The following is a 17,335-nucleotide window of genomic DNA, read 5'->3' as shown; positions in this document are numbered from 1 at the left end:
AGTGTCTCAAATAGGTGTTGAACATGTGACTGAGAACTACATTCGATCTAATGTATGATATGTATACAGTACTGTAAAATGTATGTTTTTAATGTCCAGGTCATGTCTATAACGTGTGTACATTTAACTGTAAAATAAAAAGCAACCATGTGGTGAGTTATTTACTTGACAAAAATGATGTATTTCACCTGTCAGTATTGTTGCTTCATATACAAAGGGGCTGAAAGGGTTTTTGGAACATTGGAAAAATTGGAACATGAAGTCCCCATTAAAGCTCTTGAAGCTTTATTCTTGTGCGTAAATAAAGAAAAAAAAACAGTTAAATACTACGTACATCTATTATTCTGTTTGTCAGTCGGAGTGCACCAGATAGTGACATTGAATATTCATGAATCATAAAATCTCCTGTATGCTTTAGGCAGTTTCATCGTCACAGTTTAAGGGCCCAGTTCTCTTTCATTACTTACAGCAGTAGACACACACTGACAATACTGGCAGCACAGACCATAAACAACCTCTGCATTAAAGCAAACATTTTCGTTGGATTTAGAGGAATGTAACAAATAGTATACAATGATATACAATACCTATGCAACCATCTTTAAAATCCTGCTTTTTTGAGAGCGTTTCCCTCTCTCAAAAACATTTCCTAAACTCGACTTGGGGTGTCACCAAACTCTCTCTTTGGGTAGGAATACACTGCAAAAGGCAGTGGTGGTTATCATTACACTACAGCAGTGCTAAACTGTCAGCGGTGAGAACGAACCAAAACACACGTCCCAATATTCCAGGCCCTGAAAGCTTATGAATATTCACAGACAGCTTCCTTCGCTAGCACCCTCATCAAAGGCAGCCAAAAAATCCCTCTAACTAGAGAGAACTGTTTGCCAACTGATAGAAGCCAACGTGTGCTACAGTGAGATTGTCTAACACCAGCAACACACAGAGATCTCCTGTAAGTGTTGTAAAGCACATGCACGCACCGAAGCCCGAAATAGACCACCGAGTCCCTCCCGGTCTAGCCCAGTTCCTGCTTCGTGGGCTCTTTTACCCAGTTAGATTATGCAGCGCTATAAAGCGAAAGTGCAATGATCCCTCACACATACTCTGGCACAATACCGTGCATCTCATTTCCTTTTTAGGAGCCCCCCAAAAATGTTTAAGCTGCCTAGATTGGAAGTGTTGAACTCCACCCCTCCCTCCCTCCCCCCCCACCCCCCCCCCCCCCCCCCCACACACACACACACACACGCTGCCTCGTGAGCAGCCCTGGTGGCGGCCCAGAGCTCCGACATCGCTGAACGCTCTCATGACTCGTTTGCAACATTCGCATAAGGTTTACACGACGTCACGCCAAGACACGGCCCCCCCCCCCCACCCCCCTTGGCTGTTCTGTATCTGTCGTCGACGTTCACACGGAGGAGACGCTGGACGGAGGGAGGGGTCCTGGAGGGCCGGTGCGGTCCAACACAGTGATCTGCGTTACGGTGACGCGGCGCTTGGCGGTACTGAGGTGACCCTGAGTGTGACATCGCCACAACCTCCTCCTCAGCTCTGTTTGGACCTGGGTACACACACAGGGGACAGGGGACCGGTGACACTCCTTACATGACTTAGAGTACGGTTCGACTCATCATTCGTAGTCGATTTACACGCTCAATTCACATTGTTGGCGGAGCTAGTTCTGGGATGGCTTTTGGGCCAGCACGTCACGTCATCAGCTGATGTCACGCACGCAATTTACTGCAGGTGTGCTGATTAGAGGTCCAGGCCTTCCCCTTGCAAGGTCTTGAATACTGCAGGAATCCATGGACCCGGAAACACACACTCACACAGTACATTATGTTGTTGATGCTCTGTGAAGCCTTTTGACTTACTTGTTAACCCTTGTGTTATCTTCGGGTCATTCTGACCCATCAGTCATTGTGACCCACCGTCGTATTGCGACAAATTTACCTCATACAAAAACAAAGTGAAGCATTTTCTTTTAACTGTCGGGCTGTCTCAGACCCCCCACATTGGAATGGTTAAAAGAAAATTATTTGTATTTGTTTTTGTATTGGGTAAAATTGGGTAAACACAACAATGGTTCGTTATGAACCTTTGGGTCATGTGACCCGAAGGCAGCACGAGGGTTAAGAAGTTTTAAATGATTCCTGTCCACCGGGGGATCTTATAACCTATACCCCCTGCCTTGTTATTGTATGTACTTGTGCTAAGCTAGCTATGCTCCAAGGTAGGGGGCTCCCCCTTAGAAACAGTATAACCACGCTGCGACTTAGTGCCTTAACACTGGGAGTCAGGTGGCTGAGCGGTTAGGGAATCGGGGAGGTTGCCGGTTCGATTCCTGGCTGCACGAAATGACGTTGTGTCCTTGGGCAAGGCACTTCACCCTACTTGCCTCGGGGGAATGTCCCTGTACTTACTGTAAGTCGCTCTGGATAAGAGCATCTGCTAAATCACTAAATGTTAACAGAACTGCATGTATGACAACCTGGGAAGTTGTGCTTGTGTGTACAACCATCAGGTGATTGATTGTTTTAATTGAATAAATATGTAACTTATGAATGATACATGATCGTAAGAGCAAAACGCTTACTTCTCCATTCATGAAGCAGTAAAGCAGGGCCACAACAAAACCCTGCAACACAGGAGAAATGATTACACCAACCACATATGACTTCAAAGCAAACTCCCTGGGACACAGGTGACTTTTAAGAATAAAGTGTTTGATAGAATACAAAATAGTGCTTTTAAACCTAGATCCCTCTGTACCTGAAATGATCCCAGGCCCAGCTCAATGTACAGTCTAGCAGCCTGGCCAGTGGTCTCAGGCAGGAAGGCGAACACTGTGTAGTGCATCCCAAACAGAGGGATGAGGAACAGGGTGGACTTGGCCAGCTTCCTGGAGGAGAGAGGGAGGACAGGTAGATGTAGGGAGGAAGAGTGGATAAAATGGAGATATACAGTATGCGTACATGTGTGTATATATATATATATAGAGAGAGAGAGAGAGAGAGAGAGAGAGAGAGAGAGAGAGAGAGAGAGAGAGAGAGAGAGAGAGAGAGAGAGAGAGAGAGAGAGAGAGAGAGAGGGGAAGAGAAAGAGACAGCAATGAAGAAAAGCAAAGCTCAAACTAATAAACTCAGGCACAGTTTGACCTTTCCAAGGGGGTCAATGGCCCACAATCCCCTGCAGGCCCCTCACATGACTGTACATCTCACAAGACTCTACGACAGACACAAAACTCTGTCCAGATCTTCACGTGGTCCCAGCTGTAGCCTGCACTGTATTCTCCCAACTCCCATGATCTAATCTGATTGAAGCATAACCCCCCCCCCTCCCCATCAGGACCAGACCTCCCCTAGGCCACACTTAATTGCAGATTCCTTCAAATTGCTCTTTCCCCACTCCGCATCGCAGCACTTCTCCATGGTTACGCCTGTGACTGGGAGGAGCGAGAGGAAGGGATGAGACGTTGTTGTGTAATGAGCTATTCCAGGGGATCAAAGGTTGGCATCTGGATTCTCATGGGTCACCGAGCAACCGTGCATGTCGTTCAGCCCAAGAAGTGCCCAATGGGTGCCTGGGATTAATCAGAACTTCCTGATAGTTTGCTCAATCCGCTTTGGACAAGCTACACCTCCCCCCAGCCCAGCCAAATCTAAATGTGGACAAGCTCAGACACACACTCACTCACTAGAATAAAACGCTGTCAACTGTATCATCTCCACATTATCTGACATCACATCATGGATCTAAAAGAGAGATTGAAACGCTTGAATTCTCAGAGGAGATATGTGCACATTTTAAAATTAGAGTATATCAGAGGAGTCAGATGGCTGAGCGGTTAGGGAATCGGACTACTAATCAGAAGGTTGCCGGTTCGATTCCCTGCTGTGCAAACATGACGTTGTGTCCTGACTTACTGTAAGTCATCCTGGATAACAGTGACTTAATGTAAATGTAGTGTAAATGAGTATTATTGGAAAATCATAACAGTGAATCTAGCTTTGATTAGGTTTCTTTTGTAGCACCAAGAATTTTCTAATTATGAATTTCAATGTTTCAACATCAAACAAAAACACTTCTGAATGTGATATTTGAGAATTTTGAGAAAATATCTTTGAAAATATCAACTACTTATCTAACTCCCTTCACAAACATCATGTGATGGGCCTGGACTACAGCTGTGTTTGCATCTACAGTACGAGTATAAAAGCCTACGGCACAACTGGATAACGTTCACGTCAAACATATCTGACACACTGAAATAGAGAGTCAGAACTTACATTAAGTGGCCTATGTCACTGCCCCCCATTGATGGGGACTTGAGCTTCTGAACCAGGATGCGAATCACATTGATAAAGATGACAATGTTGACCTAGTTGGGCAGACACAGAACAATAAACATTCAATAAAGCTGAAAATTGATTCATGTGTGAGACTTTCATGACTAGCATTGACTACAGTATACGATAATGACAGCTTGACTTAGTCTTTGTTTCCTGGTTGTGGTATGCAGGCAGCTACTCACAATTAACGAGGCCGTGATTGGCCCTTTAATTATCCACCAAATGCCAACGTTGTCAGTGTCGTCCCAGCAACTGGAAGAGGAGTCAATCATTTCGACAATTTGACAGGAAAATGCCATTGTCATAACTGAATAACATTCACTGTTAATATGGACACCAGATATATAATGATAACGTGTTCATTTAGCCAATGCTTTCATCAAGCAACGTGTGTGTGTGTGTGCATACACTGTGAAAAAACAAATAAGTGCCAATGGGAAGAACCATAAGAGCATGTAGTTAAACAAGTTACAATTAAACAACATGAACCTCAAAAGTGCAAGAGTGTACCTGTAGGAAAGCAAGCAATAATAATATGAGATAAATAAGAGATGTGTGTAGGATGGTTAGGTCAGGCACGTACCCACTGTCATCGAAAAAGTATCTGGTCAGAACCCACACTATCAGTACTGTTGACGGGAGCCCTAGCATGAGAAACCCAGAGTTACTTTATCATCACACCATGTCATTTACATGCATTGATTCACCATGCTTCTATCTATGACCAATACATAATTTCACACAATCGGATGTCATTTGTAAAATGCTTACCAGCGTCATTGTTTATCCATTGAGTTAGAATACAAAGCTCGCTCAAGCGGCCTTATTTTGTTTTACCTGCAGTCAAGCCTGACCCTCCTATTGAACTAACTGCCATCTCTTCTCCACTCACCCCATCCAATCAGAATGTACCACCAAAAGTACTTCCTCTGCGAGACGAAGGTGAGAGCCAACAGTGTCTGCAGGTACATGCCCTCCACTAACAGCCAGAAGTAATTAGCCATGATGCTGAACTGGAAGAAGGCCACCACGGACTTGCACAACACCTGTGTGGAACACAACACAGAGAGACACCAACACTTCAGAGACAGTCCTAGACAGGGCTCACAGCCTTAATACTGTGTGGAACACAACACATAGAGACACCAACACTTCAGAGACAGTCCTAGACAGGGCTCACAGCCTTAATACTGTGTGGAACACAACACAGAGAGACACCAACACTTCAGAGACAGTCCTAGACAGGGCTCACAGCCTTAATACTGTGTGGAACACAACACAGAGAGACACCAACACTTCAGAGACAGTCCTAGACAGGGCTCACAGCCTTAATACTGTGTGGAACACAACACAGAGAGACACCAACACTTCAGAGACAGTCCTAGACAGGGCTCACAGCCTTAATACTGTGTGGAACACAACACAGAGAGACACCAACACTTCAGAGACAGTCCTAGACAGGGCTCACAGCCTTAATACTGTGTGGAACACAACACAGAGAGACACCAACACTTCAGAGACAGTCCTAGACAGGGCTCACAGCCTTAATACTGTGTGGAACACAACACATAGAGACACCAACACTTCAGAGACAGTCCTAGACAGGGCTCACAGCCTTAATACTGTGTGGAACACAACACAGAGAGACACCAACACTTCAGAGACAGTCCTAGACAGGGCTCACAGCCTTAATACTGTGTGGAACACAACACATAGAGACACCAACACTTCAGAGACAGTCCTAGACAGGGCTCACAGCCTTAATACTGTGTGGAACACAACACATAGAGACACCAACACTTCAGAGACAGTCCTAGACAGGGCTCACAGCCTTAATACTGTGTGGAACACAACACATAGAGACACCAACACTTCAGAGACAGTCCTAGACAGGGCTCACAGCCTTAATACTGTGTGGAACACAACACAGAGAGACACCAACACTTCAGAGACAGTCCTAGACAGGGCTCACAGCCTTAATACTGTGTGGAACACAACACAGAGAGACACCAACACTTCAGAGACAGTCCTAGACAGGGCTCACAGCCTTAATACTGTGTGGAACACAACACATAGAGACACCAACACTTCAGAGACAGTCCTAGACAGGGCTCACAGCCTTAATACTGTGTGGAACACAACACAGAGAGACACCAACACTTCAGAGACAGTCCTAGACAGGGCTCACAGCCTTAATACTGTGTGGAACACAACACAGAGAGACACCAACACTTCAGAGACAGTCCTAGACAGGGCTCACAGCCTTAATACTGTGTGGAACACAACACATAGAGACACCAACACTTCAGAGACAGTCCTAGACAGGGCTCACAGCCTTAATACTGTGTGGAACACAACACAGAGAGACACCAACACTTCAGAGACAGTCCTAGACAGGGCTCACAGCCTTAATACTGTGTGGAACACAACACATAGAGACACCAACACTTCAGAGACAGTCCTAGACAGGGCTCACAGCCTTAATACTGCATGTGACATCAGTACGGGATGCTCTGATCAGCGCAGCTGGCTCGTGTTGAAGCCACTCACCGAGTATTCGACAACATGCGGAGCTGCTAATCGTTAATAATGAGTGAGAGATGTTAATAAATCAAAGCAATATGTGGGAGAAATAGTTTAAGATGAAAGAGCGCTGCATGTAGCTGCAGTCTTAAGTATCCATCCCTCCCCTGTATGTATGTCAACTGTTTCTTGAGACTTGGTCTTATGAAACTTGTAGTCTCTGAACTGAAATAGTGCAAACAGGTCTTGATGTGTGAAGGAGTGATAAAAATAGTTGTCAATAAATAGTCAGAATATGTTCCGAATAACAGAAGAGTAAGATGTCATCTATAGCCACCCTAGCAACATCCCTCTGCTCCTGAATTCTGTTAAGACACAGATCCATTATTTTGGGGCGGAATTATGATGTTTGTCGTGCTTTTTCAAAATGTTTAAATGGAATGCTTTTTCACAGACTGTGTTGACTGGGGTTACAGTGCCAGAATCCCTCCTTGCTTTAGCAATAAGATCATTTCTTATCTTTCAACACGTTCTCTCCGGTACCAACCAAGAGTAATCCACCATAGTCCCAGGAACAAAGCATTTAGTAAGGTTCAGTTTGTTTGAATATTGTTTTTTTGTTTTTTCCTAAATCCCCTTTGTTCCACCGCAAGGCAGAACATGTTCCCTAAGACAGGACATTACTGAGTGTTTGCTGTTGTGAGTCTAGTCTGTGTAGCTTTCCTATGCTAGATACTATACTGTGACCCGCACTTAAGCACTGGCTTGGCTCGGGAACAACATTTCGTAGTGGGTCACCCTAAGACATCTTGATCACTGAACTCATAGTGTCATATACATCGCCCCTCCTCCTGCCTTTCTATCACAATATCAGAAAATCTATTTTCAAACTGGTTGGGTAGAAAATACTGAAAATAAAGTGTAAGGCTTCATACATAAGTCTTCTGCCAGCGGAATAGGTTATTACAAAAGTGGCTAAAGATTGAGTCAAGAACATAGTTGACATCCACTTACCTTGGGAAATCCCAATCTACCTCGGCCCAATTTTCACTTGTGTAGCAACTTATACTGCTAAACCTATAGGTGTTGCATTGCAGTCACAGAGCAGTTAAATTGAATGAAAAGCTGTTGCTATCTTACTGTCGACATGAAGCAGTGATCCAGTGTCTCGTCGGCAAAGAAAATTGTGTCTTTGACGAAGACCGCACTTGCTCTCAGGATGAAGGAGGTAAACAGGTTGATGTGGATGTAGTTCCTGGTGCAGTGGAACTTCCTGTCGGAAAAGGGAGCCAGAAAATGATTACAGGAGAACGACACACACACACCCAGACACACACACACCCAGACACACACACCCACACACCCAGACACACACACACCCAGACACACACACCCACACACCCAGACACACACACAACTGAAAAGGTTACTGAAAAATATGTGTGCATGTTCCTGAACTGAAACTGACAGTGTAGGGATGTAAGTGACGTCAAGCAGGAGCACATTTACTCCATTAGCCTCTCACACGGCAGTATTAATGTCATCTGTTCTGACTTGGCCGGTAGGAGCTGACACTGTCTTATGGGAATTAGGGAAAAATACAGATCTAGTGTTGGTTTTACCTGAAGGCAATGAACACCACGATGGCTGTGATGAGGGAGATGAGAGAGGTGGCATACCCCACTGTGTACACCTGCCTGAACGTGGAGAAGTAGCTTGTCTGGGGTCAAAGAAACCAGAGAGAACAGCAAAACAGAACCATCATTTGAGTCACAGAAACAAAGTAACGTTTGGAAATAAGGAAATAAAGATGTTCACAAATAAGCACTGTTCTGTCATGTCTATTTTTGAGGTTTCACTTGGCTTTGCTTAATCACCATTGAATGAGATCTCCTTTTGAGTGAGAAAACCAAGACCTGATGTTTTATGTGTTGCTTTATCGGGGTGTCGAAGGGAACATTTTGACATTTCAAAGAGTAGCCGCAGGAATACCTCCAATCCTGACTCATCGTCCTCGTTAAAGACACAGGCCTCGTCGTAGGGAGGTAACAGCTCAGTCCAACCTTGCTCTGTACAGTTCCTGTACATGTAGCCTGTAGAGGAGTCAGAGAGATCAAAGACTGGGTTGAATTTCATGTCAGTAGGATGTCTTACCTGCTTTGCAAGTTCACACATGAATGTGCTGTATTTTGTATCAATTTGAATGAATTGTTCATACCAGTTTGTTACTGGGTATAGAGTGTAAAGTATGTAGCTTACTTTAAGCTATGTGTGCCATGCAGCATAGCATGGCACACATATGCATTACACAATTTTGCCTTAAAAACACTAACAGTTAAGAACATACATCATTCTAAGCTGTTTATGATTAACTTTGTTGTTCAGAGCCGAAACACTGTTGAATGGCCCGGTTGTCTACTAAGGGCTGCTAAATTAAAGCAATGTCGGACTTCCACGAAAACTGAGATTTGCGAGAGGATGTAATCCTGTCCCCTGTGGCATTTAAAAAAGTAATCATCGCAGTGTTGGTCATATTCCGTCTAAAGATGTCGAGCCTTCAACAATCAGACATGACTTTGTCGTTTGAACATCCGCATGTCCAGTGTCATGTATTATGTAAATCCATAATCTGGTAAAGCAACGTGACGAAAGGGTAAACAGAGTGAAGCTCATTCTTTCTACATGGATGCATACAGTATGTAACGCAAGGTTTCATAATTCTGTCGGATTTATTTATTTTCGGCTGTATGAACTGAATTATTGTACTTCATGCCAGCAAATATTTGTTGTCTTCTGAGTCCTCAACCAAGTTGTTATTAGTATTTGCTCATGGTTCAGATCAATTTGGATAGGATTCTGCTACTGAACTGCCAAGAGGGCCTGGTCCTCTGTGCGTGTGTGTGTGTTTGTGTGTGTGTGTGTGTGTGGGGGGGGGGGGTGTGGAGGGGTTGAACACCTAGGGTGAAAACGAGGATCAGACAGGCATCAATTTGGAGCACACACTATTATAACTAGATGTGGTTTCAAAGGACCAACAATCCTGTTGAAAACAAGATTGTGATTTAATTCCACTTCCTCCAAGAGCCCTCCCTTCTTCAAGAGTGTGTTTTCTACAGGTTTTAAAAGAGTAAATTATATCAACTTCCAGCAGAGTAAGCAACAACACCAACAACAATTGTAAAAATCATACAATGGCAGACTGTAGGTAAGTAACCTTGCTAACAGCACTATCAACACTAACTCTATCAAACGACAGCACATACCACTGGCATCATATCTACTGGGTATGAGGATCTGAAAGAAGGTCAGCTTAATACAGCGTAAGTGCCGGCTCCCTCCCACTTCCCCCTGGGTTAGGCAGTCCCTCTAGCTACAGATCAAACACTTCACTGGCTACAGCCTCCATCAGACACACTATGACACGTTATCATCCTGTTCCACACACACACACACACACAGACAAACATGCACACACCCACACACATACATGCACAAACACACACATACCTCTACTCAGATATCCCAATTCTAATGAAACTGGGCCTCTAATTAGGTTATTCTCAGACCTGCCCCACATAAAGTGCATTTAAAAATTTAAAATAAACAGGCTAAAGGCATTTCTGACAGGGTGTTACAAAATCCAATTATTTCAGTTAACAGGTGGATCACTTTAAATTGTAGCAATGTATATGTAAAGCCTTAAGCCTTAAATATGTGTAAGATACTACAGGATGTGTTAATATGAAGTAACAACAAAAAGGTTGAATATTAAGAACAAACAGGCTATCTGTTTTTTCAGGTCTTCTGTTGTTGTCCTAAACCCATTTACAGATTTGCCTACAGGAAATTTAATCTTTCTATGACTTAAACTAATTTGACATTAGAACAAGAGCTCACGTTTGTGTCTGGCTTGTTCTCATCAACATAATTTGGCTGTGAATTCTCACCCAAGAGCAGGACACTTGCCTGAGAGAATGTTGTGATGAGCCAACCCATGCAGATGTATCTGGAATGTACAAACAACACTATGCACTGCCAGGAAAGTCCCAGTAGAACGTGCTTTCAATTACACACATTGCACAAAGGCATTGGTTTCTATATTTGGTCATTTTAGAGCGTTACATGTTTGTAAATAAACCTCCTGTTTATTTAGCTGTTAAGACAGAAATGGAAACTGACCCTGATTGCTGGATAAATGCTGGAAAACCTCAGAACAGGAAACGTTGATCACCTGACCGACATCCGCTCTGAGCCAGCATCGGATCTCATCCCACTCTGTCCCACAGCCTATACAGAGAGAATGAGAGAAGGAAGAAGAATGAGAGAAATAGAGAGATAGAGACAATCAACTGGGCACAAGCTGTTAAGAGCTGGCATGTGTATCCCTAGAGGAGCTCTCCAGAGAGAACACACAATGGCATAGACAAGACTGTGACATACACTCACCTCCCAGTCCAGGCTCCCTGAAGCTCTGGTGAAGTGCCATCTTTTTATCTAGCCTAATGCACCCAGTGGATGGAATTAGCACCTTTTCCACAAACCCATTGGTGATAAATTGCAACAGTAAGACTCTACCCATCTGGTACATGGGTGGGGTTTATTTGAATATGATGATATAAATCTCCAGTCTGTTGAATAAGTGATTCACAAATCCTTGACAATAACAATTCAAATTAATTATTGTGAAAGATGAGAAAATACAATACCAAATTTTCTTCAATTATTTTTAATCATCTTCCTTCATTTCCAAATGGTTGTAACCAACATGTTCTACTCAGTTTAAAATCTTAGTTTGACTACTTAGTCCTGACTGACTTCAAAAGAGATCTCAAGAAAAAAAACTTGAGGAAAGTTGAGGAACTCGATTCCAGGCACGAAAAGCATGAGAGAAAAAAAAGATAGACATCAGATTACATCCGGGGGCTGTCTAGGACAATTTCGAGAAAAAAAGAAAATCCTGCTTTTCACATTAAATTAAGACTCCATATATCAGATGACATTGCAGCCAAAATCCCAACTTTTCAAGCGTAGTGTGATTGAGCTAGAGGAAAAATATGTTAGAGAACAGGCCAGTAGATATAAAATTGCTTGTGTTGTATATGACAGAATATTCATCTGTTTGGATTTCTCATGTATTTGCCCGAAGGTCATTAGGAGCTGACGCTAAGAGGTTTTGCTATCCTAGTGAACAATCCAAAACGTCTACTGTTTAACAAGCTTGTCCCGCCCCCCCCCCCCAAGTTGGGAGTCAGGTGGCTGAGCGGTTAGGGAATTGGACTCGTAATCTGAAGGTTACCGGTTCGATTCCTGGCTGCGCCAAAAGACGTTGTGTCCTTGGGCAAGGCACTTCACCCTACTTGCCTCGGGGGGGAATGTCCCTGTACTTACTGTAAGTCGCTCTGGATAAGAACATCTGCTAAATGACTAAATAAATGCAAATAAGTACTGGATGTGGTCTATATGTGTAGTGTTCATCAATTGACAAACAGGGAGGAGCGAAGACCTGGAACAGAAATGAAATGAAAGGAACGTAACATATAGTCAGTGTAATCCACGCAGCATACACTCTGCAGATGAACATTCAGGTCCCTGAGCTTGTCGCTGTGGGTTGAGCGAAGGGTTGAGCTGTCTCTGAATGTCCCTACCTCCAGGCTAGCCGTGTCCTTTGAGATAATCCCCAAGCCAGAAGACAGACAGGGACACACTGGCTATGTTTCACTCCCCATCACTTCCAGGGGAGTGACAATGTGCGCATCTCTCTTTCCTACATTTAAGTGCACTTTTGAATTGTACTGGGACCAAGTACAAAGAAATGCTATTTCATCTCTCTGCTCTGCTCATCACTCCGCCTGTCACTTTGAATATGCACGTAAATAGAACGCTGTGTGTTTCATCGCAGCGGAACACGTGAGGTGAGGTAAGTGGGTGGTTAAATATCTCTCTCTGGATGTTTTCCCAGGTGTGATGCTGACAGAGGGCAAACACTCAGAGAGGAGACAGACTCCTCTATTCAGCAAAAAGTCTTCTAGGGAGAATGTCATTTATGCCCAAGCTACAAAACTAAACTAAAGAAGCCTTCTTTAGGCTGAGGTAGCAGCGCATCACCTTGATTTGAAGAAAAGCAATGTGGAAATCTACAATACTCAGGGTGCAGACCGGATGTCAGGGCGATGGCTGGGCCTCTATCCACCACACCTGTTGCTCTCTGGATGACACTGGGAAGGGTGGAGAATGCAGCCCGTTCCCATTTGCCGATCCAGCTGGAAAAGCAGCGGCTCACCTCTGAGAGACAGCTGCTACCAGTTAACCAGCACAAGCTGACTGGCCCATCGGGAAGGCTTTTGATTGGCTTCCGGAGAACATGGCACTAGATGGTGATTGGCTATGGTTCCTGACTGGATGCCTTTGTTCCTGGATGGTGGTTTAGGTGGCTAGGTAGGAAAGGCCTTGAAGGGATCTGTCCATGGTGCTGATGTTTGCAGTGCTTGGGGACATAGATGTGCTGTTCCAGCGGCAGGCATGTAATCCTTCCCACATCACACCACGGGGGAGATTAACTGTAATTACAAAATACAATTTTGCCTTCCTGATGTTCAAACAATTTATTTTATGCAGGACTCCTTTCCATTGTAGGCCAGATGTGTGGGAATTATTAAAATGATTAAAAAAAACAGCCTTTGTTATTTCACAGAAAATCTATTTTATTTAATCGCTGGATTAACAAAGAACAGTTAAAGCATAAACCTAAATGTTATGATTTCTGCCCAAAAATTAGATTAGTCCTGGCTTGTACTGTTGCAATAAAGGAACAATGTGTGCGAGATGCTCAGGAATCATAAATAATGAACACCCCAACAATAGTCATTTCATTCAGTCAGTCTGACTTATTTTTGCTTCAGCAGAATCACAAGTGAAGTGGCTCATGAAATTAGGTGCAGTGCTCTTTCAGAGAAAAAGGCAAATATATTATAATGAAAAAGGATAGATGTGACTTTTTCAGACCTTTAATGCAGTCAGTCTTGAATCCAATCCCTGCTGTGTCTACCTTACTTGACATTCAATTAACAACTGCCAACAGGGTCAATAAACTCAATCTCAACTGTTTTCTCATAGTCCCATTCTGATTCTCATGAATTCTGAGAATCTTTTTCTCCTCTCAACTGACCACGTTTCTATTCATAGAACTGCATTCACCGACAGATCTGCAGGGAATGATACAGTGGCCTTGAGAGGCACAATTCATTTAAGATTAACAATGACTCTGGAATTACTTAGGAGATTAGACTAGGCTACTCCCAGTCTCTTTCAGGAAGGAAATTAGATTAATTTGCACCCTGCCCTTCGTTTACTCTGAAAGGGTGGATGAGATTTACATTTACATTTAGTCATTTAGCAGACGCTCTTATCCAGAGCGACTTACAGTAAGTACAGAGTCATTCCCCCCGAGGCAAGTAGGGTGAAGTGCCTTGCCCAAGGACACAACGTCATTTTGGCATGGCCGGGAATCGAACTGGCAACCTTCAGATTACTAGCCCGCTTCCCTCACCGCTCAGCCACCTGACGCCCAGAGATATGCTATCTCTTCTCGGGGTTCAACAGGGTTATGACTCAATGGTGTGAAAACTAAGATGACCCTGACAATGAAGACAGCTGTACTTCATCTTTCGCAGGTGTGAGTATTTGAAATGTGGCTTTTGTTTTTGACATGAAATGACATTCACCTGCAAGGTCTGCATTGCATTTGCTTTGAAGGCATAAGTTTGAGAGAAATTTTAAAAACCCCACTTCATAATCGTACAGAGGCATACTCCAGCCTCTTTGACTGTTTGGCCAAAGTCACTTCTGTTTACAAGTTGTTGAAAGTAATCAGCACGTACAGCACCCACAACGATGTGTTCATGTTTGACTGAGGTAGACAAAGTCATCAGGGGCAATTAACATCAACTGAGTCTCAAAATGCCATGCAAAGTTAATCTGCTTCGCCAAAGTGAGCTGTCAGTTTGGGAACTCTGGGTGTGTATGTGTGTGTCGGGAGGTGGGGGAGCGGTACTAAGGCAGGTAAGAGTTCAGTTGATGAGCACTGACATTTTCCATAATGACGACATATTGGCGACTCTCCGGTCATGGCTGTTTGTTCTTACCTGACTGCTGACTGAGGCCAGAGGGACCAACTGCTCTGCACTGAGGGTGAACAGCTGTCAAGCATTGGTAAGATCATCCAAGCGGTTTACTCAAAACCTTTATGGAAATTGATTACATCAAACTATTTAAGTAATCTAATCTCTTAAATAAATGATAAAACAGACTAATAATTTGATAAATGTATAGATTGTATACATTATTTACATGAAGAAATTAATTAGTTAACTTAAATTGTTTGATGTAATCAGTTTCCACAGTATTCTGAAATTATAGGGGCTGCAGTGTACCTGTTTAATGCCTTCTCACGCTCACACATTCTCTCCAACACATACACATACAAGTGTATGTACAAATACAGTACATCTATACTCTCTCCCTCTCTCTCCCTCTCTCTCTCTTTCTCTCTCTCTCTCTCTCTCTCTCTCTCTCTCTCTCTCTCTCTCTCTCTCTCTCTCTCTCTCTCTCTCTCTCTCTGTCTCTTTTTCCTCTTTCATTCATGCACACAAACATACACACACACTTAGGAACATGTATACACACACATACACCGTCTCTCTTTCTCCACGTTGCCTTCCTTCACCCCTCATGCCTCTCTTGGGCCTCAGTGTTTGTACAACAGTACTGTCTCGATATTACAATATGTCAAATGTGCTAAACACCTGAAACTGTCAGATTAGACATACCGTAGTACTTCTTCCTAGCCTCAGAAGGCATGTACCAGACAGAGTATCTGGGGTACGAGATTGGATCAGATGTTCCTGTAAATACCAGAGGGGAACCATGTCTGGGCTTCAAACAGACCAGCCAGAGAGGGCACTTTGGATAAACAACCATGCATCTCTTGCTTACCCTTAAGCTGGGCCTTTGGGGTAAGCAAGAGATGCATGGTTGTTTATCCAAAGTGCCCTCTCTGGCTGGGCCTTTGGCATGGTTGAATTCCGTGCGTGTCTGACAGAGTACTCCAAACAAAGCTCCTTGGTATTGTAAGACTGCCTTCCTCCACCGAGCTAAAGGCCAAAGCGTTGACCTGTTAACCTGAATGTACTGTACTGAATGTCTTCCGTCTACACACTCTCAGGAGCCGTCTCACACAACCCCCTTCTATACACGCGTTGCATGCAAGACAGCCTTACCAGTGTGGCCTGTATGATTGTGAGCTTCATTCCTCCTGGTCTGGATGCAGAGCTCCTGAGCCTTCAGGTGCTGGGAAATGATGGCACAGTCTGGATGGATTGCTTTTGCCTGAAGCCACAAGAGAGCACATTATCTGACAAACTATCTGACATTATCTGACAGGGCATGGACACTGTGGCAACCCTGGAGCTCGGGCCAGGTGATCCAGGGAGATCCCTGGTTACCACAACACACACACACACACACACACACACAGAAGCACACACTCCAAGTCTACTTGATTTTAGTGTCTTCAAAGTGCTGCTGTGCCCTACTACAAGTTCAAAGACAAGAAATCTAGCAACATCTGGAGTATCCTAGTGTGGGACAAGGGGCCTCTGTGGAAATCCATGAATCTTTTTCATCTTAATGATGACTTTCCTCTATACTGTATATCCCAATTAGAGTCAGCATCAAATACAAAGCTAATAGTCACTATATATAGTTACCACAGTTTTTAGGCTAATGCATATATATATATTTTTTCATTGACTATAACTTACCTTTATTGGGTGACAAGATTGATTTTAAATGTGTTTAAGTTTGAACGCAGCAAACATGATTTCTTGATTGACCTTAACATTATATTAGACCGTTACTGTACCTTAAATGTGTTACCTGTCTAACATAGACCACAGGAAACAATAAAAGGGCAAAAACGTACCATTCTCCATATGTTTGGATAAATTATGAAGAGGAGCATGAGTTGTTGGTGATGTGTTCTCGTCCTGTAAGATCCCATAGTAGACAATCCGTTCGTTCACTCCATTCTCTTTTCTCCTTTCTCGTCCAGCTCTCCCTCTTGAATAATATCAACCAGTGTCAACAAAAACAACTACAGAACTATTCTGTCTCTGTCTGTTGGCCCTTGGTGACTCTATTGCTTTTCTGTGGCATGTAAATCCACTCTATGGGGGTACAAGCTGCCGACACTGATGCAATTTATCTTTTTCCTTCTGAACCGATAGGGTTGAATAACCTACTTGCGGGAGACCGCTGAGCGCGAGTTCTTGTATCTCCCCTTGTACGGAGTAGTAAATGATGACAATCGTCACGTGCCCCACCTCCCGCCTGTAAAACTTACCTAAAAGGTATTTCTTAGGAGACTACTTTATAACATTAGGCCTGGACATGCACGACTG

The 17,335-nt window shown here is 43.6% G+C and overlaps 1 protein-coding gene across 1 annotated transcript; it reads right to left on the bottom strand.

Annotated features, from left to right (window-relative positions):
• Positions 1-1,318: 1,318 nt before the first annotated feature.
• On the bottom strand, positions 1,319-17,198 carry ghrhra (growth hormone releasing hormone receptor a). The gene is made up of 13 exons (XM_062481037.1): positions 16,858-17,198; positions 16,154-16,262; positions 11,058-11,165; positions 8,871-8,971; positions 8,501-8,598; positions 8,019-8,151; positions 5,248-5,401; positions 4,939-4,999; positions 4,538-4,607; positions 4,293-4,384; positions 2,776-2,905; positions 2,600-2,641; positions 1,319-1,564 (listed from the first exon to the last, which is right to left on the bottom strand). Exons 1-13 carry the CDS (start codon positions 16,933-16,935, stop codon positions 1,412-1,414), a joined length of 1,329 nt encoding a protein of 442 aa, XP_062337021.1. The 5' UTR covers positions 16,936-17,198; the 3' UTR covers positions 1,319-1,411.
• Between the last annotated feature and the right edge of the window lie 137 nt (positions 17,199-17,335).

The sequence above is a fragment of the Osmerus eperlanus genome, chromosome 16, assembly GCF_963692335.1.
Source record: "Osmerus eperlanus chromosome 16, fOsmEpe2.1, whole genome shotgun sequence".
Lineage (NCBI taxonomy): Eukaryota > Metazoa > Chordata > Actinopteri > Osmeriformes > Osmeridae > Osmerus > Osmerus eperlanus.
This window is presented reverse-complemented; position numbering and strand designations above follow the sequence as displayed.

What these genes read in the sequence shown, in the direction of transcription:
- ghrhra (XM_062481037.1), bottom strand. Translation starts at nt 16,935, where the DNA reads ATGGGATCTTACAGGACGAGAACACATCACCAACAACTCATGCTCCTC. An exon ending in GTGGTGTTCATTGCCTTCAG is followed by an intron (nt 8,152 to 8,500) that starts GTAAAACCAACA and finishes CTTTTCCGACAG; the next exon opens with GAAGTTCCACTGCACCAGGA. An exon ending in TACTTTTTCGATGACAGTGG is followed by an intron (nt 4,608 to 4,938) that starts GTACGTGCCTGA and finishes CTCCTCTTCCAG; the next exon opens with TTGCTGGGACGACACTGACA.